At 46.4% G+C, this 27,191-nt stretch overlaps 1 protein-coding gene across 1 annotated transcript in view; it reads left to right on the forward strand.

Moving 5' to 3' along the window:
• lrrc73 (leucine rich repeat containing 73) overlaps window positions 1-18,389 on the forward strand; it is a 137,714-nt gene extending 119,325 nt beyond the window's left edge. The window contains exon 6 of the mRNA XM_067985230.1: window positions 14,731-18,389. Coding sequence (XP_067841331.1) covers window positions 14,731-14,801 — 71 coding nt within the window. The 3' untranslated portion in view covers window positions 14,802-18,389. The remainder of the gene's footprint in view (window positions 1-14,730) is intronic.
• Window positions 18,390-27,191: the final 8,802 nt, after the last annotated feature.

The following is a 27,191-nucleotide window of genomic DNA, read 5'->3' on the forward strand; positions in this document are numbered from 1 at the left end:
ACTTTCATATACTTCCCCCTCCATCTCCGATACTTAAGCCTATTTCTCCCTCCATCTCTGATACTTGAGTCTATTTCTCCCTCCATCTCTGAAACTTCAGTCTATTTCTCCCTCCATGTCTAAAACTTTAGCCTCTCTCCTCCTCCATCTCTGAAACTTTAGTCTATTTATCCTTCCATCTCTGAAACTTTAGTCTATTTCTCCCTCCATCTCTGAAACATTAGTCTATTTCTCCCTCCATCTTTGATACTTTAATCTATTTCTCCCTCCGTCTTTGATTCTTTCGTCTATTTCTCCCTCGATCTCTGAAACTTTAGTCTCTTTCTTCCTTCATCTCTGAAACTTCAGTCTATTTCTCCCTCCATCTCTGAAACTTTAGTCTCTCTCCTCCTCCATTTCTGAAACTTTAGTCTATTTCTCCCTCCTGCTCTGAAACTTTTGTCTATTTCTCCCTCCATCTCCGATACTTAAGCCTATTTCTCCCTCCATCTCTGACACTTTAGTCTTCTTCTCTCTGCTTCTCCGAAAATGTAATCTATTTCTCCCTCCATCTCTGAAACTTCAGTCTCTTTCTCCCTCGATTTCTGATACTTTAGTCTATTTCTCCCTCCATCTCTGAAACTTGAGCCTCTCTCCTCCTCCATCTCTGAAACTTCAGTCTATTTCTCCCTCCATCTCTGAAACTTCAGTCTATTTCTCCCTCCATGTCTAAAACTTTAGCCTCTCTCCTCCTCCATCTCTGAAACTTTAGTCAATTTCTCCCTCCATCTTTGATACTTTCGTCTATTTCTCCCTCGATCTACGAAACCTTCGTCTCTTTCTCCCTCCATCTCTGAAACTTCAGTCTCTCTCTCCCTCCATCTCTGAAACTTTAGCCTCTCTCCTCCTTCATCTCTGAAACTTTAGTCTATTTCTCCCTCCATCTCTGAAACTTCAGTCTATTTCTCCCTCCATCTCTGATGCTTTAGTCTATTTCTCCCTCCATCTCCGAAACTTTAGTCTATTTCTCCCTCCATCTCTGAAACATTAGTCTATCTCTCCCTCCATCTCTGATACTTTAGTTTATTTCTCCCTCCGTCTTTGATTCTTTCGTCTATTTCTCCCTCGATCTCTGAAACTTTAGTCTCTTTCTTCCTCCCTCCGAAACTTTAATGTTTTTTTCTCCCTCCATCTCTGAAACTTTAGTCTATTTCATCCTCCATTTCTGAAACTTTAGACTATTTCTCACTACGTCTCAGAAACTTTAGTCTCTCTCCTCCTCCATCTTTGAAACTTGAGTCTCTTTTGCCCGCCATCTCTGAAACTTCTGTCTATTACTCCCTCTGTCTCTGAAACTTCAGTCTATTTCTCCCTCCATCTCTGAAACTTCAGTCTATTTCACCCTCCATCTTTGAAACTTTAGTCTATTTCTCCCTCCCTCTCCGATCCTTCATTCTATTTCTTCCTCCCTCTCCGATCCTTCATTCTATTTCTCCCTCCCTCTCCGATCCATCATTCTATTTCTCCCTCCATCTCTGAAACTTCAGTCTGTTTCTCCCTCCATCTCTGATACTTTAATCTATTTCTCCCTCCATCTCTGAAACTTTAGTCTATTTCTCCCTCTCTCTTCGATCCTTCATTCTATTTCTCCCTCCCTCTCCGATCCTTCATTCTATTTCTCTCTCCCTCTCCGATCCTTCATTCTATTTCTCCCTCCATCTCCCATCCTTCAGTCTATTTCTCCCTCCATTTCTGAAACTTTAGTCTCTTTCTCCCTCCATTTCTGAAACTTAAGTCCATTTCTCCCTCCATCTCTGAAACTTCAGTCTATTTCCTCCTCCATTTCTGAAACATTAGACGATTTCTCCCTCCATCTTTGATACTTTCGTCTATTTCTCCCTCGATTTCCGAAACCTTTGTCTTTCTCCCTCCATCTCTGAAACTTCAGTCTATTTCTCCCTCATCTCTGAAACTTTAGCCTCTCTCCTCCTTCATCTCTGAAACTTTAGTCTATTTCTCCCTCCATCTCTGATACTTCAGTCTATCTCTCCCTCCATCTCTGATACTTTAGTTTATTTCTCCCTCCGTCTTGGATTCTTTCGTCTATTTCTCCCTCGATCTCTGAAACTTTAGTCTCTTTCTTCCTCCATCTCCGAAACTTTAATGTTTTTTTCTCCCTCCATCTCTGAAACTTTAGTCTATTTCATCCTCCATTTCTGAAACTTTAGACTATTTCTCACTACGTCTCAGAAACTTTAGTCTCTCTCCTCCTCCATCTTTGAAACTTGAGTCTCTTTTGCCCGCCATCTCTGAAACTTCTCTCTATTTCTCCCTCTGTCTCTGAAACTTCAGTCTATTTCTCCCTCCATCTCTGAAACTTCAGTCTATTTCACCCTCCATCTTTGAAACTTTCGTCTATTTCTCCCTCCCTCTCCGATCCTTCATTCTATTTCTTCCTCCCTCTCCGATCCTTCATTCTATTTCTCCCTCCCTCTCCGATCCATCATTCTATTTCTCCCTCCATCTCTGAAACTTCAGTCTATTTCCCCCTTCCATCTCTGATACTTTCGTCTATTTCTCCCTCCATCTCCGGTACTTTAGTCTATTTCTCCCTCCATCTCCGATACTTAAGCCTATTTCTCCCTCCATCTCTGACACTTTAGTCTTCTTCTCTCTGCTTCTCCGAAAATGTAATCTATTTCTCCCTCCATCTCTGAAACTTCAGTCTCTTTCTCCCTCGATTTCTGATACTTTGGTCTATTTCTCCCTCCATCTCTGAAACTTGAGCCTCTCTCCTCCTCCATCTCTGAAACTTCAGTCTATTTCTCCCTCCATCTCTGAAACTTCAGTCTATTTCTCCCTCCATGTCTAAAACTTTAGCCTCTCTCCTCCTCCATCTCTGAAACTTTCGTCAATTTCTCCCTCCATCTTTGATACTTTCGTCTATTTCTCCCTCGATCTACGAAACCTTCGTCTCTTTCTCCATCCATCTCTGAAACTTCAGTCTCTCTCTCCCTCCATCTCTGAAACTTTAGCCTCTCTCCTCCTTCATCTCTGAAACTTTAGTCTATTTCTCCCTCCATCTCCGATCCTTCATTCTATTTCTCCCTCCCTCTCCGATACTTCATTCGATTTCTCCCTCCATCTCTGAAACTTTAGTCTATTTCTCCGTCCCTCTCTGAAACTTTAGTCTATTTCTCCCTCTCTCTTCGATCCTTCATTCTATTCTCCCTCCCTCTCCGATCCTTCATTCTATTTCTCTCTACCTCTCCGATCCTTCATTCTATTTCTCCCTCCATCTCCCATCCTTCAGTCTATTTCTCCCTCCATTTCTGAAACTTCAGTCTATTTCTCCCTCCATCTCTGATACTTTAGTTTGTTACCGCCTCCATCTCTGAATCTTCAGTCTATTTCTCCCTCCATCTTTGAAACTTTGGACTATTTCTCCCTCCATCTCTGAAACTTTAGTCTATTTCTCCCTCCACCTCTGAAGCTTCAGTCTATTTCTCCCTCCATCTCTGAAACTTCAGTCTATTTCTCCCACCATCTCTGATACTTTCGTGACTTTCAACCTCCATCTCTGATACTTTCATATACTTCCCCCTCCATCTCCGATACTTAAGCCTATTTCTCCCTCCATCTCTGATACTTGAGTCTATTTCTCCCTCCATCTCTGAAACTTCAGTCTATTTCTCCCTCCATGTCTAAAACTTTAGCCTCTCTCCTCCTGCATCTCTGAAACTTTAGTCTATTTATCCTTCCATCTCTGAAACTTTAGTCTATTTCTCCCTCCATCTCTGAAACATTAGTCTATTTCTCCCTCCATCTTTGATACTTTAATCTATTTCTCCCTCCGTCTTTGATTCTTTCGTCTATTTCTCCCTCGATCTCTGAAACTTTAGTCTCTTTCTTCCTTCATCTCTGAAACTTCAGTCTATTTCTCCCTCCATCTCTGAAACTTTAGTCTCTCTCCTCCTCCATTTCTGAAACTTGAGTCTATTTCTCCCTCCTGCTCTGAAACTTTTGTCTATTTCTCCCTCCATCTCCGATACTTAAGCCTATTTCTCCCTCCATCTCTGACACTTTAGTCTTCTTCTCTCTGCTTCTCCGAAAATGTAATCTATTTCTCCCTCCATCTCTGAAACTTCAGTCTCTTTCTCCCTCGATTTCTGATACTTTAGTCTATTTCTCCCTCCATCTCTGAAACTTGAGCCTCTCTCCTCCTCCATCTCTGAAACTTCAGTCTATTTCTCCCTCCATCTCTGAAACTTCAGTCTATTTCTCCCTCCATGTCTAAAACTTTAGCCTCTCTCCTCCTCCATCTCTGAAACTTTAGTCAATTTCTCCCTCCATCTTTGATACTTTCGTCTATTTCTCCCTCGATCTACGAAACCTTCGTCTCTTTCTCCCTCCATCTCTGAAACTTCAGTCTCTCTCTCCCTCCATCTCTGAAACTTTAGCCTCTCTCCTCCTTCATCTCTGAAACTTTAGTCTATTTCTCCCTCCATCTCTGAAACTTCAGTCTATTTCTCCCTCCATCTCTGATGCTTTAGTCTATTTCTCCCTCCATCTCCGAAACTTTAGTCTATTTCTCCCTCCATCTCTGAAACATTAGTCTATCTCTCCCTCCATCTCTGATACTTTAGTTTATTTCTCCCTCCGTCTTTGATTCTTTCGTCTATTTCTCCCTCGATCTCTGAAACTTTAGTCTCTTTCTTCCTCCCTCCGAAACTTTAATGTTTTTTTCTCCCTCCATCTCTGAAACTTTAGTCTATTTCATCCTCCATTTCTGAAACTTTAGACTATTTCTCACTACGTCTCAGAAACTTTAGTCTCTCTCCTCCTCCATCTTTGAAACTTGAGTCTCTTTTGCCCGCCATCTCTGAAACTTCTGTCTATTACTCCCTCTGTCTCTGAAACTTCAGTCTATTTCTCCCTCCATCTCTGAAACTTCAGTCTATTTCACCCTCCATCTTTGAAACTTTAGTCTATTTCTCCCTCCCTCTCCGATCCTTCATTCTATTTCTTCCTCCCTCTCCGATCCTTCATTCTATTTCTCCCTCCCTCTCCGATCCATCATTCTATTTCTCCCTCCATCTCTGAAACTTCAGTCTGTTTCTCCCTCCATCTCTGATACTTTAATCTATTTCTCCCTCCATCTCTGAAACTTTAGTCTATTTCTCCCTCTCTCTTCGATCCTTCATTCTATTTCTCCCTCCCTCTCCGATCCTTCATTCTATTTCTCTCTCCCTCTCCGATCCTTCATTCTATTTCTCCCTCCATCTCCCATCCTTCAGTCTATTTCTCCCTCCATTTCTGAAACTTTAGTCTCTTTCTCCCTCCATTTCTGAAACTTAAGTCCATTTCTCCCTCCATCTCTGAAACTTCAGTCTATTTCCTCCTCCATTTCTGAAACATTAGACGATTTCTCCCTCCATCTTTGATACTTTCGTCTATTTCTCCCTCGATTTCCGAAACCTTTGTCTTTCTCCCTCCATCTCTGAAACTTCAGTCTATTTCTCCCTCATCTCTGAAACTTTAGCCTCTCTCCTCCTTCATCTCTGAAACTTTAGTCTATTTCTCCCTCCATCTCTGATACTTCAGTCTATCTCTCCCTCCATCTCTGATACTTTAGTTTATTTCTCCCTCCGTCTTGGATTCTTTCGTCTATTTCTCCCTCGATCTCTGAAACTTTAGTCTCTTTCTTCCTCCATCTCCGAAACTTTAATGTTTTTTTCTCCCTCCATCTCTGAAACTTTAGTCTATTTCATCCTCCATTTCTGAAACTTTAGACTATTTCTCACTACGTCTCAGAAACTTTAGTCTCTCTCCTCCTCCATCTTTGAAACTTGAGTCTCTTTTGCCCGCCATCTCTGAAACTTCTCTCTATTTCTCCCTCTGTCTCTGAAACTTCAGTCTATTTCTCCCTCCATCTCTGAAACTTCAGTCTATTTCACCCTCCATCTTTGAAACTTTCGTCTATTTCTCCCTCCCTCTCCGATCCTTCATTCTATTTCTTCCTCCCTCTCCGATCCTTCATTCTATTTCTCCCTCCCTCTCCGATCCATCATTCTATTTCTCCCTCCATCTCTGAAACTTCAGTCTATTTCCCCCTTCCATCTCTGATACTTTCGTCTATTTCTCCCTCCATCTCCGGTACTTTAGTCTATTTCTCCCTCCATCTCCGATACTTAAGCCTATTTCTCCCTTCATCTCTGAAACTTTAGTCTATTTCTCCCTCCATCTCTGAAACTTGAGCCACTCTCCTCCTCCATCTCTGAAACTTCAGTCTATTTCTCCCTCCATCTCTGATACTTCAGTCTATCTCTCCCTCCATCTCTGATACTTTAGTTTATTTCTCCCTCCGTCTTGGATTCTTTCGTCTATTTCTCCCTCGATCTCTGAAACTTTAGTCTCTTTCTTCCTCCATCTCCGAAACTTTAATGTTTTTTTCTCCCTCCATCTCTGAAACTTTAGTCTATTTCATCCTCCATTTCTGAAACTTTAGACTATTTCTCACTCCAGCTCAGAAACTTTAGTCTCTCTCCTCCTCCATCTTTGAAACTTGAGTCTCTTTTGCCCGCCATCTCTGAAACTTCTGTCTATTTCTCCCTCTGTCTCTGAAACTTCAGTCTATTTCTCCCTCCATCTCTGAAACTTCAGTCTATTTCACCCTCCATCTTTGAAACTTTAGTCTATTTCTCCCTCCCTCTCCGATCCTTCATTCTATTTCTTCCTCCCTCTCCGATCCTTCATTCTATTTCTCCCTGCCTCTCCGATCCATCATTCTATTTCTCCCTCCATCTCTGAAACTTCAGTCTATTTCCCCCTTCCATCTCTGATACTTTCGTCTATTTCTCCCTCCATCTCCGGTACTTTAGTCTATTTCTCCCTCCATCTCCGATACTTAAGCCTATTTCTCCCTCCATCTCTGAAACTTCAGTCTATTTCTCCCTCCATCTCTTAAACTTTAGTCTATTTCTTCGTTCAACTCTGATACCTTTGTCTATTTCTCCCTCCGTTACTGAAACTTGTATATATTTTTCCCTTCTTCTCAGAAACTTCAGTTTTTCATCCCCCACCTCTGTCACTTTTTTCTGTTTCTCCCTCTGTCTCTGACACTCGGATCTATTTCTCCCTCCATCTCTGATACTTGATTTTATTTCTCCTGTCTGTAATTTTTCAATCTGAGGCCGTGAATTTCCTCAGACTTTCAGCCAGCCAGCATAACACCCGGAATTCTTGCAGGAACATAATTTATTCACGGAAACGGGGTGGCTGTTTCACTTCCAGCAAATTTACTGTGGCACTGAACAGAAGGGCCTAGGAATTTCAGAACCTGTTTCATCTATGATCTTGAATGCTCGACCTGAGAATGTGGTGTCAGCAGATTCATAAAACCATAAGGAAATAATAAATAGGAGCAGGAGTGTCGACAGCCCTCTGGGGTAGAGAATTCCAAAGATTCACAAACCTCGGAGTGAAGAAATTTCTCCTCATCTCAGTCCTAAATGCCGACCCCTTATCCTGAGACTATGACCCCTAGCTCAAGACTCTACAGCCAGAGGAAACAGCCTCTCAGCATCTAACCCGTCAAGCCCTCTCAGATTCTTATATACTATTTATTATTTTATATTTTCAAAATAATTCTTCTAAACTCCAGAGAGTATCGGCCCATTCTACTTTATCCCTCTTCTTAGGATAACTCTCTCATCCCAGGAATCATCCAAGTTGCATCCCTTCGAAGGCAAGTATATCCATCCTTAGGTCAGGAGACCAAATCTGTCCGCAGTACTCCAGGTGAAGTCTCACCAAAGCCCTGTACAATTGCAGTAAGACTTCCTTTATCTTGTACTCCAACCCCCTTGCAATAAAGGCCAACATGCATTTGCTTTCGTAATTGCTGTAATTCAACAGTAACTTCAATAGGGAATTGGATAGATACTTGAAAAGGAGAAGTTTGTAGGCTATGGGGAAAGAGCGGATGAGTGGAACTAATTGAGTGGACACGCTGGGACGAATGGCCTCCTTCTGTGCTGTATCATTGTATGATCTTGCATCTCTGATCCACTAGTTTATTTCTCCCTCTGTTTTGCTCCATGTGCTCTGATACTTCAGTGTGTCCCTCTCTCTGTATGCCCCTGTTTCGACTTCTTAAGACTGTTTTACCGGCTCTCTCTGATTCTTATTCTTCAGTTTGTTCCTCTCTCACAACACCTCTGATCCTTCAGTCTGTTTTCTCCCTTTCACTCTGGTCCTCAAGTCTGTTATTCTCTCCCAATACCTCTGATCCTTCAGTCTGTTCTCTCCCTTTCACTCTCATCCTCCAGTCTGTTCTCTCCCTTTCACTCTCATCCTCCAGTCTGTAATTCTCTCCCTTTCACTCTGATCCTCCAGTCTGTTCTCTCCCTTTCACTCTGATCCTCCAGTCTGTTATTCTCTCCCTTTCACTCTGATCCACCAATCTGTTATTCTGTCCCTTTCACTCTGATCCTCCAGTCTGTTATTCTCTCACTTTCACTCTGATCCTCCAGTCTGTTATTCTCTCCCTTTCACTCTGGTCCTCCAGTCTGTTATTCGCTCCCTTTCACTCTGATTCTCCAATCTGTTATTCTCTCCCTTTCACTCTGATCCTCCAGTCTGTTATTCTCTCCCTTTCACTCGGATCCTCCAGTCTCTTATTCTCTCCCTTGAACTCTGGACGTCCAGTCCATTATTCTCTCTCTCACTCTCCTCCTTCAGTCTGTTATTCTCTCCCTTTCCCTCTCGTCCTCCAGTCCATTATTCTCTCTCTCACTCAAATCCTTCAGTCTGTTATTCTCTCCGTTTCACTCTCGTCCTCCAGTCTGTTATTCTCTCCCTTTCTCTCTGATCCTCCAGTCTGTTATTCTCTCCCTTTCACTCCGATCCTTCAGTCTGTTATTGTCTCCCTTTCACTCTGATCCTCCAGGCTGTTATTCTGTCCCTTTCACTCTGATCCTCCAGTCTGTTATTCTCTCCCTTTCACTCTGATCCTTCAGTCTGTTATTGTCTCCCTTTCACTCTGATCCTCCAGGCTGTTATTCTGTCCCTTTCACTCTGGTCCTCCAGTCTGTTATTCTCTCCCTTTGTCACTGGTCCTCCAGTCTGTTATTCTCTCCCTTTCACTCTGATCCTCCAGTCTGTTATTCTCTCCCTTTCACTCTGGTCCTCCAGCCTGTTATTCTCTCCCTTTCACTCTGATCCTCCAGTCTGTTATTCTCTCCCTTTCACTCTCATCCTCCAACCTGTTATTCTCTCCCTTTCACTCTGATCCTCCAGTCTGTTATTCTCTCCCTTTCACTCTCATCCTCCAGTCTGTTATTCTCTCCCTTTCACTCTGGTCCTCCAGTCTGTTATTCTCTCCCTTTCACTCTGGTCCTCCAGTCTGTTATTATCTCCCTTTCACTCTTGTCCTCATGTCCGTTATTATCTCCCTTTCACTCTGGTCCTCCAGTCTGTTATTCTCTCCCTTTCACTCTAATCCTCCAGTCTGTTATTCTCTCCCTTTCACTCTGGTCCTCCAGTGTGTTATTCTCTCCCTTTCACTCGACCTCCAGTCTATTGTTCTCTCCCTTTCACTCTGGTCCTCCATTCTGTTATTCTCTCCCTTTCACTCGGGTCCTCCAGTTAGTTATTCTTTCCCTTTCACTCTCGTCCTCCAGTGTGTTATTCTCTCCCTTTCACTCTGGTCCTCCAGTCTGTTATTCTCTCCCTTTCACTCTGGTCCTCCAGTCTGTTATTCTCTCCCTTTCACTCTGGTCCTCCAGTCTGTTATTCTCTCCCTTTCACTCCTGTCCTCATGTCCATTATTCTCTCCCTTTCACTCTGATCCACCAATCTGTTATTCTGTCCCTTTCACTCTGATCCTCCAGTCTGTTATTCTCTCACTTTCACTCTGATCCTCCAGTCTGTTATTCTCTCCCTTTCACTCTGTCCTCCAGTCTGTTATTCTCTCCCTTTCACTCTGATTCTCCAATCTGTTATTCTCTCCCTTTCACTCTGATCCTCCAGTCTGTTATTCTCTCCCTTTCACTCTGATCCTCCAATCTGTTATTCTCTCCCTTTCACTCTGGTCCTCCAGTCTGTTATTCTCTCCCTTTCACTCTGGTCCTCCAGTCTGTTATTCTCTCCCTTTCACTCTGGTCCTCCAGTCTGTTATTCTCTCCCTTTCACTCTGATCCTCCAGTCTGTTCTTCTCTCCCTTCCACTCTGGTCCTCCAGTCTGTTATTCTCTCCCTTTCACTCCGGTCCTCCAGTCTGTTATTCTCTCCCTTTCACTCTGATCCTCCAGTGTGTTATTCTCTCCCTTTCACTCCGGTCCTCCAATCTGTTATTCTCTCCTTTTAACTCTGGTCGTCCAGTCTGTTATTCTCTCCCTTTCACTCTGATCCTCCAGTCTGTTCTTCTCTCCCTTCCACTCTGGTCCTCCAGTCTGTTATTCTCTCCCTTTCACTCCGGGCCTCCAGTCTGTTGTTCTCTCCCTTTCACTCTGGTCCTCCAGTGTGTTATCCTCCCCCTTTCACTCCGGTCCTCCAGTCTGTTCTCTCCCTTTCACTCTGGTCCTCCAGTCTGTTATTCTATCCCTTTCACTCCGGGCCTCCAGTCTGTTGTTCTCTCCCTTTCACTCAGGTCCTCCAGTCTGTTCTCTCCCTTTCACTCTGATCCTCCAGTCTGTTCTCTCCCTTTCACTCTGGTCCTCCAGTCTGTTATTCTCTCCCTTTCACTCTGATCCTCCAGTCTGTTATTCTATCCCTTTCACTCCGGGCCTCCAGTCTGTTGTTCTCTCCCTTTCACTCTGGTCCTCCAGTGTGTTATCCTCCCCCTTTCACTCCGGTCCTCCAGTCTGTTCTCTCCCTTTCACTCTGGTCCTCCAGTCTGTTATTCTCTCCCTTGAACTCTGGTCGTCCAGTCTGTTATTCTCTCCCTTTCACTCTGATCCTCCAGTCTGTTCTCTCCCTTTCACTCTGATCCTCCAGTCTGTTCTCTCCCTTTCACTCTGGTCCTCCAGTCTGTTATTCTCTCCCTTTCACTCTGGTCCTCCAGTCTGTTATTCTCTCCCTTTCACTCTGGTCCTCCAGTCTGTTATTCTCTCCCTTTCACTCTGGTCCTCCAGTCTGTTATTATCTCCCTTTCACTCTTGTCCTCATGTCCGTTATTATCTCCCTTTCACTCTGGTCCTCCAGTCTGTTATTCTCTCCCTTTCACTCTAATCCTCCAGTCTGTTGTTCTCTCCCTTTCACTCTGGTCCTCCAGTGTGTTATTCTCTCCCTTTCACTCGACCTCCAGTCTATTGTTCTCTCCCTTTCACTCTGGACCTCCATTCTGTTATTCTCTCCCTTTCACTCGGGTCCTCCAGTTAGTTATTCTTTCCCTTTCACTCTCGTCCTCCAGTGTGTTATTCTCTCCCTTTCACTCTGGTCCTCCAGTCTGTTATTCTCTCCCTTTCACTCTGGTCCTCCAGTCTGTTATTCTCTCCCTTTCACTCTGGTCCTCCAGTCTGTTATTCTCTCCCTTTCACTCCTGTCCTCATGTCCATTATTCTCTCCCTTTCACTCTGGTCCTCCAGTCCGTTATTCTCTCCCTCTCACTCTGATCCTCCAGTCTGTTATTCTCTCCCTTTCACTCTGGTCCTCCAGTCTGTTATTCTCTCCCTTTCACTCTGGTCCTCCATTCTGTTATTCTCTCCCTTTCACTCGGATCCTCCAGTCTGTTATTCTCTCCCTTTCACTCGGATCCTCCAGTCTGTTATTCTCTCCCTTTCACTCGGATCCTCCAGTCTCTTATTCTCTCCCTTGAACTCTGGACGTCCAGTCCATTATTCTCTCTCTAACTCGAATCCTTCAGTCTGTTATTCTCTCCGTTTCACTCTCGTCCTCCAGTCTGTTATTCTCTCCCTTTCTCTCTGATCCTCCAGTCTGTTATTCTCTCCCTTTCACTCTGATCCTTCAGTCTGTTATTGTCTCCCTTTCACTCTGATCCTCCAGGCTGTTATTCTGTCCCTTTCACTCTGGTCCTGCAGTCTGTTATTCTCTCCCTTTCACTCTGATCCTCCAGTCTGTTATTCTCTCCCTTTCACTCTCATCCTCCAACCTGTTATTCTCTCCCTTTCACTCTGATCCTCCAGTCTGTTACTCACTCCCTTTCACTCTCATCCTCCAACCTGTTATTCTCTCCCTTTCACTCTGATTCTCCAGTCTGTTATTCTCTCCCTTTCACTCTGATCCTCCAGTCTGTTATTCTCTCCCTTTCACTCTGGTCCTCCAGCCTCTTATCCTCTCCCTTGAACTCTGGTCGTCCAGTCTGTTATTCTCTCCCTTCCACTCTGCTCCTCCAGTCTGTTATTCTGTCCCTTTCACTCTGGTCCTCCAGTCTGTTATTCTCTCCCTTTCACTCCGGGCCTCCAGTCTGTTGTTCTCTCCCTTTCACTCTGGTCCTCCAGTCTGTTATCCTCCCCCTTTCACTCCGGTCCTCCAGTCTGTTCTCTCCCTTTCACTCTGGTCCTCCAGTCTCTTATCCTCTCACTTGAACTCTGGTCGTCCAGTCTGTTATTCTCTCCCTTCCACTCTGGTCCTCCAGTCTGTTATTCTCTCCCTTTCACTCCGGGCCTCCAGTCTGTTGTTCTCTCCCTTTCACTCTGGTCCTCCAGTGTGTTATCCTCCCCCTTTCACTCCGGTCCTCCAGTCTGTTATTCTCTCCCTTTCACTCTGATCCTCCAGTCTGTTATTCTCTCCCTTTCACTCCAGTCCTCCAGTCTGTTCTCTCCCTTTCACTCTCATCCTCCAGTGTGTTATTCTCTCCCTTTCACTCTGATCCTCCAGTCTGTTATTCTCTCCCTTTCATTCTGATCCTCCAGTCTGTTATTCTCTCCCTTTCACTCTCATCCTCCAGTGTGTTATTCTCTCCCTTTCACTCCGGTCCTCCAATCTGTTATTCTCTCCCTTTAACTCTGGTCGTCCAGTCTCTTATCCTCTCCCTTGAACTCTGGTCGTCCAGTCTGTTCTTCTCTCCCTTTCACTCCGGGCCTCCAATCTGTTGTTCTCTCCCTTTCACTCTGGTCCTCCAGTGTGTTATCCTCCCCCTTTCACTCCGGTCCTCCAGTCTGTTCTCTCCCTTTCACTCTGGTCCTGCAGTCTGTTATTCTCTCCCTTTCACTCTGGTCGTCCAGTCTGTTATTCTCTCCCTTTCACTCTGATCCTCCAGTCTGTTCTTCTCTCCCTTTCACTCTGGTCCTCCAGTCTCTTATTCTCTCCCTTTCACTCTGGTCCTCCAGTCTGTTATTCTCTCCCTTTCACTCTGGTCCTCCAGTCTGTTATTCTCTCCCTTTCACTCTGATCCTCCAGTCTGTTATTCTCTCCCTTTCACTCGGATCCTCCAGTCTCTTATTCTCTCCCTTGAACTCTGGACGTCCAGTCCATTATTCTCTCTCTCACTCTCCTCCTTCAGTCTGTTATTCTCTCCCTTTCCCTCTCGTCCTCCAGTCCATTATTCTCTCTCTCACTCAAATCCTTCAGTCTGTTATTCTCTCCGTTTCACTCTCGTCCTCCAGTCTGTTATTCTCTCCCTTTCTCTCTGATCCTCCAGTCTGTTATTCTCTCCCTTTCACTCTGATCCTTCAGTCTGTTATTGTCTCCCTTTCACTCTGATCCTCCAGGCTGTTATTCTGTCCCTTTCACTCTGATCCTCCAGTCTGTTATTCTCTCCCTTTCACTCTGATCCTTCAGTCTGTTATTGTCTCCCTTTCACTCTGATCCTCCAGGCTGTTATTCTGTCCCTTTCACTCTGGTCCTCCAGTCTGTTATTCTCTCCCTTTCACTCTGGTCCTCCAGTCTGTTATTCTCTCCCTTTCACTCTCATCCTCCAACCTGTTATTCTCTCCCTTTCACTCTGATCCTCCAGCCTGTTATTCTCTCCCTTTCACTCTGATCCTCCAGTCTGTTATTCTCTCCCTTTCACTCTCATCCTCCAACCTGTTATTCTCTCCCTTTCACTCTGATCCTCCAGTCTGTTATTCTCTCCCTTTCACTCTCATCCTCCAGTCTGTTATTCTCTCCCTTTCACTCTCGTCCTCCAGTCTGTTCCTCTCTTCCTCTCTGCTTGGCCCTCAGCTGTTCTTCTGTCCCCCACTCTTAATTGCTTCAGCCTTGCCTTGCCTCCCTCTCACTCTGATTCTCCAATCTCTTTTCTCCATATTGCTCTGTCTCAGAGCTGTGGTCAGTTAATGTGACATGAACTGGGCGGGAATGTGGAAGGTTCTGGTCTATATGGTTCTGTGCACTGAGTGTCCTCTGGTTTCTAGTGCATGGAATATGTCAGTGCATTATTCACATTCTAGATGGGATATGGTCGCCGAGTAGTTGAAGTGCTGGAGGTCCTGTGTTCAAACCTCATCTTGCTAAGTTGTGAAACTGTGTTCAACAAATCTGGTTGTTTGTTGGCTAGCACCAGAAAATAATATGAGAGCTATCAAATTGTCAGAAAAACCCAACTGTTTCACTTCCAGGAAGGGATCCTACCACTCCTCCCCAGTCTGGTCTGTATGACTCCAGTGCAACACTACATGGTTGACTCTTAATGCCCTTAGGGCAACTAGAGATGGGCAATAAACACGGCCTTACCAGCGCCGCCCACATTTCAAGAACGAACCTTTTAAAAAGCCAAAGATGCCATTTTGATGAATGGTCCTGCTTTTTATGGCTCTGACTGCTGCTATCTCTCTCTCTGTCTCACCAGATCCAGGATCACAGACTATTCTCATGTCAACGGGGTTCGAAGATTCCCTGCTTGCAGAAACGGAAATGTGACTGCACATTGATGACCCATGCCTTGCTGTGCCCTTGCTGACCTGGGCCACACCGTGCTGCCACTGACCCAATGCTGCCGTTTGAATTCACCAGCTGACAGCATTTAGTCTCTGACTGAGTTTGTCTCTTGAATCATTTAAAGCTGTAGCCACTATTTGACAGTGACCCCACAAGCAATGGATGAGCACCATCCATTTACCTCACATTACACCACTTTATCTTTCAGTATTTATTTATTTTTAATTAATTTATTTAAAATCAATTAGCCTACATAACAACCGTCACTGCACACCATAAGTTATTAATTGTGTGAAGCACTGAGATGTTTTGATATGATAAGGTACTGCGTAAATGGAGCTGTTACCTATTAATTAATGAAATAGTTAAAAAGGGCCTGAAGTAAGCTCAGCTATCTTTATTCTGGTTGCTATCTCTGCTGTCTACGAAATAAGAAAGTCATAGACACTGGCTGGAGTTTGTGTTTCCATGACCTCTTGCGAGTGAAGATTGATAACTAGACTAATTAAAGGAAGCCTCCAATTCTTCTTCTTTGACTTAGGGATGAGCCAGAAGTGATAATTGAACAAAGTGCAGTGACTAGCAGGAATAACAATTATTTCCATCTCCAACATCGCCGAGGCCAGATCCACTGAATCAATAAACTGGATTCACACAGAATAAAAGGACCTGTCCCAGTCAGAGTGACGTGGGCCCTCCTGACACACACCCCACTGGAAACAGGACTCATACATGTAGACCAGCCGCATAAATACCATGGTTACTGGAGCAGGTCAGAGGCTGGGTGTTCTGCGGTGAGTGACTCACCTCCTGACTCCCCAAACCCTCTCCACCACCAAAAGGCACAAGTCAGGAGTGTGATGGAATACTCTCCACTTGCCTGGATGAGTGCAGCTCCAACAACACTCAAGAAGCTCGACACCATCCAGGACAAAGCAGCCCGCTTGATTGGCACCCCATCCACCATCCTGAACATTCACTCCCTTCACCACCGGCGTACTGTGGCTGCAGTGTGTACCATCCACAGGATGCGCTGCAGCAACTCGCCAAGGCTTCTTCGACAGCACCTCCCAAACCCACAACCTCTACCACCTAGAAGGACAAGGGCAGCAGGCACATGGGAACACCATCACCTCCAGGTTCCCTATCCCGACTTGGAAATATATCGCCGTTCCTTCATCGTCGCTGGGTCAAAATCCTGGAACTCCCTACCTAACAGCACTGTGGGAGAACCTTCACCACATGGACTGTAGCGGTTCAAGAAGGTGGCTTACCACCACCTTCTCAAGGGTTGGGTGAAAATAAATTCACATCTCATCTGTGGTAAAGTAAAAGGTGCAGTTTATTAAAACAGAGCTCTGGGAGAAGGGTCTCTGACCCCGCGCCGCGGTCTGTGCGAGCACCTTCTCCCCGATCAACAAAATTCACAAGCTTATATACAGTACAAGACTGGAGCACACCGACAGCCATTACTACATTACTTATTCCTTAGCCAATCCGGCTCTGTGGCAACATTCAAAATCAACCTAATTATAACTTTACATCGTTAGCTGAGCTCCTTCTTTTAGTTCTGTCTTTTATCTAAGTTTGTCCAGTTATCTGCACAGTAGGGTCCATTTTTACTGTATCGTGGCTTCGGCCGATCTGAGTCAGTGACTCGTGATTGGACATGGTTCAAAGGTTAATCAAATATACCCTGCATACACCCGCGTGACAGTTGCTACTTCGTAACCCGATTGTGCTGCAAATTTTAACCTTGTTATTGCAGCTTCTCATATCTCCACATGCTTAATCACTTCTGTAGTTCAGTTTCTGACCATCTGTTCCATTTGTGTTTTTTTTAAAACTAGTCTCAACTGAAACCAGGTTGTCATGCTGTGTCGCTTGACTGCAACATTCAGCTGGTTCAAATCCCTACCCTTCAAGGGCAATTAGGGATGGGCAATAAATGCTGGCCTTGCCAGCGACGCCCACATCCTGAGAATGAATAAAAAAATACTATTCAGAATAACAGGCCCTGCCTGACTCCCAATCCATTGGAAATATCCATTGTTGGGGGAGGAGAGCTGGGGAGAGAGTGTAAACAGCTTTGAAAATAATGAGAAACAGAAGTCAGGGTCTATTTCTGCACAGACCCTGCTGGGAGGCACGGAGTGATAAGATGAGGAACTGACTTTTAATGTGACACAATGAATTAAATAGTGCAGAATTTATATTTTGATAAATTCCACATTTTATTTTAAGCAATTGACTTGTACACAGAAATGTTGAGATGTCTAAGCATTTATCAGGTGAGCCGTATATACCACTATGACACTTAACAGAAGCTGCGGTAAGTCCCATTCTGGGAGTGACTCATGTATCATACAGCCAGAGGAAGCACCTGATTCACAGTCGGGTGAAACATCTGACTTGTGTCTGTGCTTCCCCTTTGTTCACCACATGCAGGCTCCCAGGCACAGATATATAGACACACAGATTTACACACAGATACATATAGATATAGACACACACAGATACAGACACACACACAGATACAGACACACACAGATATATATATACACAGATATATACGCATGGATATACACACAGATATATAGACACTCAGATATACATGCAGATATATACACACATTTTATATAGATATAGAAATATACACATATAGATATACACACACAGATAAACAGATGTACACAACAACAGATGTTCAGACAGATACACAGCCACCCAGACACAGAAATAGACACACAGATAAACAGATGTACACACACAGATAGATAGATATACACACACCCAGCTTCCCAAAAACAGATATATACACATGCACAGATATATATTTATATGCGCGCATATCTTCCCAAACCAGTTCTGACAAAAGGTCATCTACCTGAAACGTTAACTTTTTTTTCCACAGATGCTGTCTGACTTGCTGAGTATTTCCAGTATTTTCTGTTTTTATTACAGATATACACACACAGGTGTACACTACACAGCTTGCAGACATGCGTAAACACAGCCTCCCAAGCACATACACTAACTGTGTGCCCGTATAAAAAGATGAGCAAACAGCCTGCCAGACATGCATGAATTGTACATGTACACAGACACACACATGCTCACAAACATAGACAAACTCACAGGCAGAATCTGGGACACATCACGGCTGCCCAGTCGGTAGTATTCGGTCCTTGACTATCTAAGCTGGATTTTTACTGGCTAACAGGAGGCCAGCCTGTAACAGGAGCAAAATACAGCAATGCCTGCTTTACCTCATCTGAAAAACATGGTGCTCCACCCAAAAACTGAGTAGAAAAATCACAACTGCTGCCAGTGTCACTGGCTGTGCTGCATTTTCCTGCTCATGCTCCCTGTTGAGTGACTCGCAGGTGATGTTTGATGAGCAGTGGGTGGCCCTGCAGATCGAAGGGATGGGAACCTAGCACCAGGGCCCAGAGGAGCTATTTATCAAATGTTTGTACCCCGGATATACCTGTGAAAACTGTCGCTGATATATCCACAGCATGAAAGTATTTTAATTTCATAGTGCCTGCTTGATAATTCAAAAATAAACAATACAAAAATAAACTAAAATGAACAGTTTGTTTCTCTTGTTCATGAATGAACTAACACATATGACTGATGTTCAGCAAACAACTGTGAGAGTTAGAATTATTTATTTCTGGAACAGGCCAGAGGGGAATAATTCTCCAGAAGAGGCCCTGTCACTCGCTCAGACCTTTCCAAGCTCCAGCACAGAAATTGGTTTCTCGGGTGGTATTGATAATAAGTTCGAGGGGTAGTTCGAGGCACAGGTGAACAGGAGCAGATGCAAGTGGAAAGGACAGCCAATTAAATGCCTCATTGGAAGGCAAGCCTGGGTCGTAACCCTGCTGAACAGGACAGAGATGCAAAATTTAGGGGCCCAGTATTTAAACAAAAAATATTTTCTGCGCACCAGCAATTGCTGAAGATATTGGACAGCCTGCTAGGGAACTACTGCAACATTATCCATGACTGTAGAGGAGTCCATCATCAACTTGTGTGGGTTTGTGGAGCATGGCACCAGCACTCTGCAGTCAACCATGGAACGTTTGGCCACCTCAATGGACACCTCAGCTGGGCCCACCTTGCAGCTACTACTGGATGCTACTGCTACCAGTAGCAGCATCTCTCAGGGATGCTCATAGTGGGACCATGCAAGCTCTGGGCTCCACTATCTCCTCCACCTTGGACAGGCTCGGTGATCGAATGGATAAGGACTTCAATCACATCACAGATCTCCGACAGTCTGCTCTCACACAGATCAGTGGAAGTGCTGAGCCACAGCCCAATAGCAGGGGCAGCCGTGTAATGGGACTGTAAAGTATTGCCCTCTCTCAGGATGACAGCACATCTGCACCCTTTCCATTCCCTCAACCAATGCTCACCCTGGTACCAGAAAGCCAGCAGGGCCAGACTGCCCCAGGAATTGCCGAGTTGCTCAGGTCTGACCTCCGAAGTCATTGATCAGGAGCCCTGCCTGAGACCCAGCTAACTTCCACTTCCCATGCTGATTCCACAGAGGGAGCATCTCGTACAAATAGTAGAGTAGGTAAGAGAACACTCACAAAAGACACTATGGGCTCACCTGGGTGATAATTAGTTAAAAGGCATTTATATAAACCAGTAAAATAATAAACCATTTGAAATCTTTGTGCGCAGAGTGTTCCTGTAGTAGCTGCAATGTCAGGTGACATGAATATCAATGTTGGTCTTTGGGCAGATGTAGTTTATTGGAGGGTGGAAGGACTGGGAGAGATGTTGGACATGGCTGTTAATGCAGGGAGAAGGGATTGTTCAGCTGAAGGGCTCTTCAATGAACTGCTGCTGAAGAGCTCTGGCTGCAGGCAATGTGGTGGAATCCTCCTGCTTCTTCGCCACTCTCTACATCATCAGTCTCTTCTCTCTCATCTTGCTGATGGCCCTCCTCCGAAGGTGACTTCATGTGTTCCTATTGCAGATCAAAGTTATGCAGCATACAGTAAACCACTATCATACAGGATACTCCTTGTGGCTGTGTCGGAGGAAGTTAGCATATCTGTGCAGGCAAGAGTCATTACTTGAGGACTCCAAGGGTCTGCTTGATCCATGGGGATAACCCTTAGAATTATAGAATCATACAGCACAGAAGGAGTCCATTTGGCCCATCGTGCCTTTGAAAGAGCTATCCAACTAGTCCCATTCCCTTGCTCTTTCCCCATAGCCCTGCAAAATTTTCCCCTTCAAGTATTTATCCAATTCCATTTTGAAAGTTACTATTGAATCTGCTTCCACCCTTTCAGGCAGAAAATTTTTTTTCCTCATGTCGCATCTGGTTTTTTTGCCAATCACCTTAAATCCGTGTCCTCTGGTTACTGACCCTTCTGCCACTGGAAACAGTTTCTCCTTATTTACGATCAAAACTGATGATTTTGAACACACGTCTATCAAATCTCCCTTTAACCTTCTCTACCCTAAAGGCACAACCCCAGTTTCTCCAGTCTTTCCACGTAGCTGAAGTTTTTCATCCCTGGTCCCATCCTAGTAAATCTCTCCTGCACTCTCTGAGGCCTTGACATCCTTCCTGAAGTGTGGTGCCCAGAATTAGACAAATTACTTCAGCTGAGGCCTAACCAGTGTTTTATAAAGATTTTGCATAACTTCCTTGCTTTTGTACTCTATGTCTCTATTTATAAAGCCCAGGATCCCGTATGCTTTTTTAACAGCTTCTCAAGTTGCCCTGCCACCTCCAAAGATTTGTGCACCCACAGGTCTCTGTTCCTACACCCCCTTTAAAATGTACTGTTTAGTTTACATCACCTCTCCTCATTCTTCCTACCAAAATGAATCATTTCACAATTCTCTGTGTTAAATTTCATCTGCCATGTGTCTGCCCATTTCACCAGTCTGTCTACGTCCTCCTGAAGTCTGTTACTATCCTCCTCATTGTTTACTACATTTCTGAGTTTCGTGTGATCGGTGAACTTTGAAATTATAAGACCATAAGAGATAGGAGCAGGAGGAGGTCATTTGGCCCCTCAAGCCTCCTATATACCCTCCTATACCCAAGTCCAGGTTATTAATATATATCAAAAAGAGCAGTGGTCCTAATACTGACCCCTGGGGAATACCACTGCATACTTCCCTCCAGTCTGAAAAACAACTGTTCACCACTACTTTCTGCTTTCTGTCCCTTAGCCAATTACGTATCCACACTGTCACTGTCCCTTTAATCCCATTGGCTTCAAGTTTGCTAACAAGTCTATTATGTGTTGCTTTATCAAACGCCTTTTGAAAGTCCATATACACAACATCAACCGCACTACCCTCATCAACTTTCTCCGTTACTTCATCAAAGAACTCAATCAATTTAGTCAAACATGATTTGCCTTTAACAAATCCGTGCTGACTTTAATTTATTAACCCATGTTTTTCTAAGAGGCAATTAATTTTGTCCCAGATTATTGTGTCTAAAAGTTTTTGTTAGGCTGACTGGCCTGTAGTTGCTGGGGTTACCCCTCGCCCTTTTTTTGAACAGGGGTGTAACATTTGCAGTCCTCCAGTCCTCCGGCACCATCCCCATATCTAAGGAGAATTGGAAATTGTGGCCAGAGCCTCAGCAATTTCCACCCTTACTTCCCTCAGTAACTTAGGAAGCATCCCATCTGGACCGGGTGTTTTTTCTACTTTGAGCGCTGCCAACTTTTTAGTACCTCCTCTTGATCTATTTTTTATCCTATCCAATGTTGCTACTACCTCCTCCTTTACTGCTACAATGGCAGCATCCTCTTCCCTAGTGAAGACGGATGCAAAGTACTGATTTAGTACCTCAGCCACGCCCTCTGCCTCCACAAGATCTTTTTGGTCCCTAATCGGTCCCACCTTCTGACTACCCTTTTACTATTGATATGTTTATAAAAGACTTTTGGGTTGCATTTTATGTTGCCCGCTAATCTATTCTCACACATTCTCTTTGCCTTCTTATTTCCTTTTTCAGTTCTCCCACATACTTTTTGTATTCAGCTTGGTTCTCTACTGAATTATGAACCCGACATTTATCATAAGCCTTTTTCTGTTTAATTTTAAACTTTATATCTTTAGTCATCCAAGGAGCTCCAGTTCTTCCTTTCTCCCTCGTGGGAATATGTCTAGTTTGTACCTGAACCATCTTCTCTTTGAAGGCCTCCCATTGCTCATTTACTATTTCACTGGCCAATCTTTGATTCCAATCCATCTTGGCCAGATCCCTTTTCAACTCATTGAAATTAGCCCTCCTCCAGTTGAGTATTCTCACATTTGATTTTTCCTTGTCCTTTTCCATAACTACTCTGTGATCACTGAATTCCAAATGCTCCCCCACTGAAACATGCTCCACTTGCCCCACTTCATTCCCCAGGACTGCTTCCTTGTTGGGCTGGAAACACACTGATCAAGAAAGTTCTTTTCTACACATACCAGGAGTTCCTCCCCCTCTTTGCCATTTATACTGTTATTTTCCCAGTCGATATGAGGATAATTGAAATTCCCCATCATCACGAGTCTATAGTTTCTGCATCTTTCACAATTTGCCTGCAATTTTGCTCCTCTATCTCCTGCCCACTATTTATTGCCCTAGAATATACACCCAGCAGTGCAAAAGCTCCTCTATTGCTCCTTAATTCTAACCAAATAGATTCTGTCTTTGAACCCTTTTTTTTTATTCGTTCATGGGACGTGGGCATCGCTGGCGAGGCCGGCATTTATTGCCCATCCGTAATTGCCCTTGAGAAGGTGGTGGTGAGCCGCCACCTTGAACCGCTGCAGTCTGTGTGGTGAAGGTTCTCCCACAATGCTGTTAGGTAGGGAGTTCCACGATTTTGACCCAGCGACAATGAAGGAACGGCGATATATTTCCAAGTCGGGATGGTGTGTGACTTGGAGGGGAACGTGCAGGTGGTGTTGTTCCCATGTGCCTGCTGCCCTTGTCCTTCCAGGTGGTAGAGGCAGCGGGCTTGGGAGTTGCTGTCGAAGAAGCCTTGGCGAGTTGCTGCAGCGCATCCCGTGGATGGTACACACTGCAACCACCATGCACCGGTGGTGAAGGGAGTGAATGTTTAGGGTGGTGGATGGGGTGCCAATCAAGCAGGTTGCTTTGTCCTGGATGGTGTCGAGCTTCATGAGTGCTGTTGGAGCTGCACTCATCCAGGCAAGTGGAGAGTATTCCATCAAAGCTCTGACCTGCTCTTGTAGCCACAGTATTTATGTGGCTAGTCCAGTTAAGTTTCTGGTCAATGGTGACCCCCAGGATGTTGATGGTGGGGGATTCGATGATGGTAATGCCGTTGAATGTCAAGGGTGGATGGTTAGACTCTCTCTCGTTGGAGCTGGTCATTGCCTGGCACTTATCTGGCGCGAATGTCACTTGCCACTTATCAGCTCAAGCCTGGATGTTGTCCAGGTCTTGCTGCATGCGGGCACGGACTGCTTCATTATCTGAGGGGTTGCGGATGGAACTGAACGCTGTGCAATCATCAGCAAACATCCCCATTTCTGACCTTATGATGGAGGGAATGTCATTGATGAAGCAGCTGAATATGGTTGGACCTAAGACACTGCCCTGAGGAACTCCTGCAGCAATGTCCTGGGGCTGAGATAATTGGCGTCCAACAATCACTACCATCTTCCTTTGTGCCAGCTTTGACTCCAGCCACTGGAGAGCTTTCCCCCTGATTCCCATTGACTTCAATTTTACGAGGGCTCCATGGTGCCACGCTCGGTCAAATGCTGCCTTGATGTCAAGGGCAGTCACTCTCACCTCACCTCTGGAATTCAGCTCTTTTGTCCATGTTTGGACCAAGGCTATAATGAGGTCTGGAGCCGAGTGGTCCTGGCGGAACCCCAACTGAGTATCGGTGAGCAGGTTATTGGTGAGTAAGTGCCGCTTGATAGCACTGTCGACGACACCTTCCATCACTTTGCTGATGATTGAGAGCAGACTGATGGGGCGGTAATTGGCCGGATTGGATTTGTCCTGCTTTTTGTGGACAGGACATACCTGGGCAATTTTCCACATTGTCGGGTAGATGCCAGTGTTGCAGCTGTACTGGAACAGCTTGGCTAGAGGCGCAGCTCGTTCTGGAGCACAAGTCTTCAGCACTACAGCTGGGATGTTGTCGGGACCCAGAACCTTTGTTGTATCCAGTGCACTCAGCCGTTTCTTCATATCACGTGGAGTGAATCAAATTGGCTGAAGACTGGCTTCTGTGATGGTGGGGATATCGGGAGGAGGCTGAGATGGATCATCCACTCGGCACATCTGGGTGAAGAGCCCCCGACTGCATCATCCCTTTCTAGTGTTGCAAAAGGAACTTTGGTTCATCCTGCCAACCCCAAGAGAAGGACGGCCTCTTTATACACTGCTCCCCGCCAAGACAAGGACAAGCTCCTTACACACTGCTCCCCCCGAGAGAAGGACGGCCTCCATATACACTGTCCCCCCGATAGACGGAAGGCCTCCTTGTACACTGCTCCCTCCGAGAGAAGGACGGCCTCCTTGAACACTGCTCCCCCAGAGAGAAGGACGGCCTCCTTATACACTGCTCCTCCCGAGAGAAGGACGGCCTCCTTATACACTGCTCCTCCCGAGAGAAGGACGGCCTCCTTATACACTGCTCCCACCGAGAGAAGGACGGCCTCCTTGCACACTGCTCCCCACAAGAGAAGGAAGGGCTCCTTATACACTGCTCCTCCCGAGAGTAGGACGGCCTCCTTATACACTGCTCCCCCTGAGAGAAGGAAGGCCTCCTAAAACACTGCTCCCCACAGGAGAAGGAAGGGCTCCTTCTACACTGCTCGCCCCGAGAGAAGGACGGCCTCCTTACAAACTGCTCCCCCCGAGACAAGGACGGCCTCCTTATACACTGCTCCCCCCGAGAGAAGGACGGCCTCCTTTTCCACTGCTCCCCCCGAGAGAAGGTCGGCCTCCTTACACACTGCTCCCCCCGAGAGAAGGACGGCCTCCTTATACACTGCTCCCCCCGAGAGAAGGACGGCCTCCTTGTACACTGCTCCCACCGAGAGAAGGACGGCCTCCTTATACACTGCTCCCCATGAAAGAGGGACGGCCTCCTTATACACTGCTTCCCCCGAGAGAAGGACGGACTCCTTATACACTGCTCCTCCCGAGAGAAGGACGGCCTCCTTACACACTGCTCCCCCCGAGAGAAGGACGGCCTCCTTCTACACTGCTCCCCCCGAGAGAAGGATGGCCTCCTTATACACTGCTCCTCCCTGAAGAAGGACGGCCTCCGAATACACTGCTCCCCGCGAGGGAAGGACGGCCTCCTTATACACTGCTCACCGCGGGGGAAGGACGGCCTCCTTATACACTGCTCCCCCCGAGAGAAGGACGGTCTCCTGACACACTGCTCCCCCCGAGAGAAGGACGGTCTCCTTTTCACTGCTCCTCCGAGAGAAGGACGGTCTCCTTATACACTGCTCCCCACGAGAGAAGGACGGCCTCCTTATACACTGCTCCTCCCGAGAGAAGGACGGCCTCCTTATACACTGCTCCCCTCGAGAGAAGGACGGACTCCTTATACACTGCTCCCACCGAGAGAAGGACGGCCTCCTTATACACTGCTCCCCCCGAGAGAAGGACGGCCTCCTTATACACTGCTCCCCCGAGAGAAGGACGGCCTCCTTATACACTGCTCCCCCCGAGAGAAGGACGGCCTCCTTATACACTGCTCCCCCTGAGAGAAGGACGGCCTCCTTATACACTGCTCCCCCCGAGAGAAGGACGGCCTCCTTATACACTGCTCCCCCTGAGAGAAGGACGGCCTCCTTATACACTGCTCCCCCCGAGAGAAGGACGGCCTCCTTATACACTGCTCCTCCCGAGAGAAGGACGGCCTCCTTACACACTGCTCCCCCCGAGAGAAGGACGGCCTCCTTATACACTGCTCCCACCGAGAGAAGGACGGCCTCCTGATACACTGCTCCTCCCGAGAGAAGGACGGCCTCCTTATACACTGCTCCCCCCGAGAGAAGGACGGCCTCCTTATACACTGCTCCCCCCGAGAGAAGGACGGCCTCCTTATACACTGCTCCCCACGAGAGACGGACGGCCTCCTTATACACTGCTCCCACCGAGAGAAGGACGGCCTCCTTATACACTGCTCCCACCGAGAGAAGGACGGCCTCCTTATACACTGCTCCCACCGAGAGAAGGACGGCCTCCTTATGCACTGCTCCTCCCGAGAGAAGGACGGCCTCCTTATACACTGCTCCCCCTGAGAGAAGGACGGCCTCCTTATACACTGCTCCCCCTGAGAGAAGGACGGCCTCCAAAAACACTGCTCCCCACAAGAGAAGGAAGGGCTCCTTATACACTGCTCCTCCCGAGAGTAGGACGGCCTCCTTATACACTGCTCCCCCTGAGAGAAGGACGGCCTCCTTATACACTGCTCCCCCTGAGAGAAGGACGGCCTCCAAAAACACTGCTCCCCACAAGAGAAGGAAGGGCTCCTTATACACTGCTCCTCCCAAGAGTAGGACGGCCTCCTTATACACTGCTCCCCACAGGAGAAGGAAGGGCTCCTTCTACACTGCTCCCCCTGAGAGAAGGACGGCCTCCTTACACACTGCTCCCACCGAGAGAAGGACGGCCTCCTTATACACTGCTCCCCCCGAGAGAAGGACGGCCTCCTTATACACTGCTCCCACCGAGAGAAGGACGGCCTCCTTATACACTGCTCCCCCCGAGAGAAGGACGGACTCCTTATACACTGCTCCTCCCGAGAGAAGGACGGCCTCCTTATACACTGCTCCTCCCGAGAGTAGGACGGACTCCTTATACACTGCTCCCTCCGAGGGAAGGACGGCCTCCTTATACACTGCTCCCTCCGAGAGAAGGACGGCCTCCTTATACACTGCTCCCCCCGAGAGAAGGACGGCCTCCTTATACACTGCTCCCCCCGAGAGAAGGTCGGCCTCCTGACACACTGCTCCCCCCGAGAGAAGGACGGCCTCCTTATACACTGCTCCCCCCGAGAGAAGGACGGCCTCCTTATACACTGCTCCCACCGAGAGAAGGACGGCCTCCTTATACACTGCTCCCCATGAAAGAGGGACGGCCTCCTTATACACTGCTTCCCCCGAGAGAAGGACGGACTCCTTATACACTGCTCCTCCCGAGAGAAGGACGGCCTCCTTACACACTGCTCCCCCCGAGAGAAGGACGGCCTCCTTCTACACTGCTCCCCCCGAGAGAAGGACGGCCTCCTTATACACTGCTCCTCCCTGAAGAAGGACGGCCTCCGAATACACTGCTCCCCGCGAGGGAAGGACGGCCTCCTTATACACTGCTCACCG

The sequence above is a fragment of the Heptranchias perlo genome, chromosome 5, assembly GCF_035084215.1.
Source record: "Heptranchias perlo isolate sHepPer1 chromosome 5, sHepPer1.hap1, whole genome shotgun sequence".
In the NCBI taxonomy this organism is placed as follows: Eukaryota; Metazoa; Chordata; class Chondrichthyes; order Hexanchiformes; family Hexanchidae; genus Heptranchias; species Heptranchias perlo.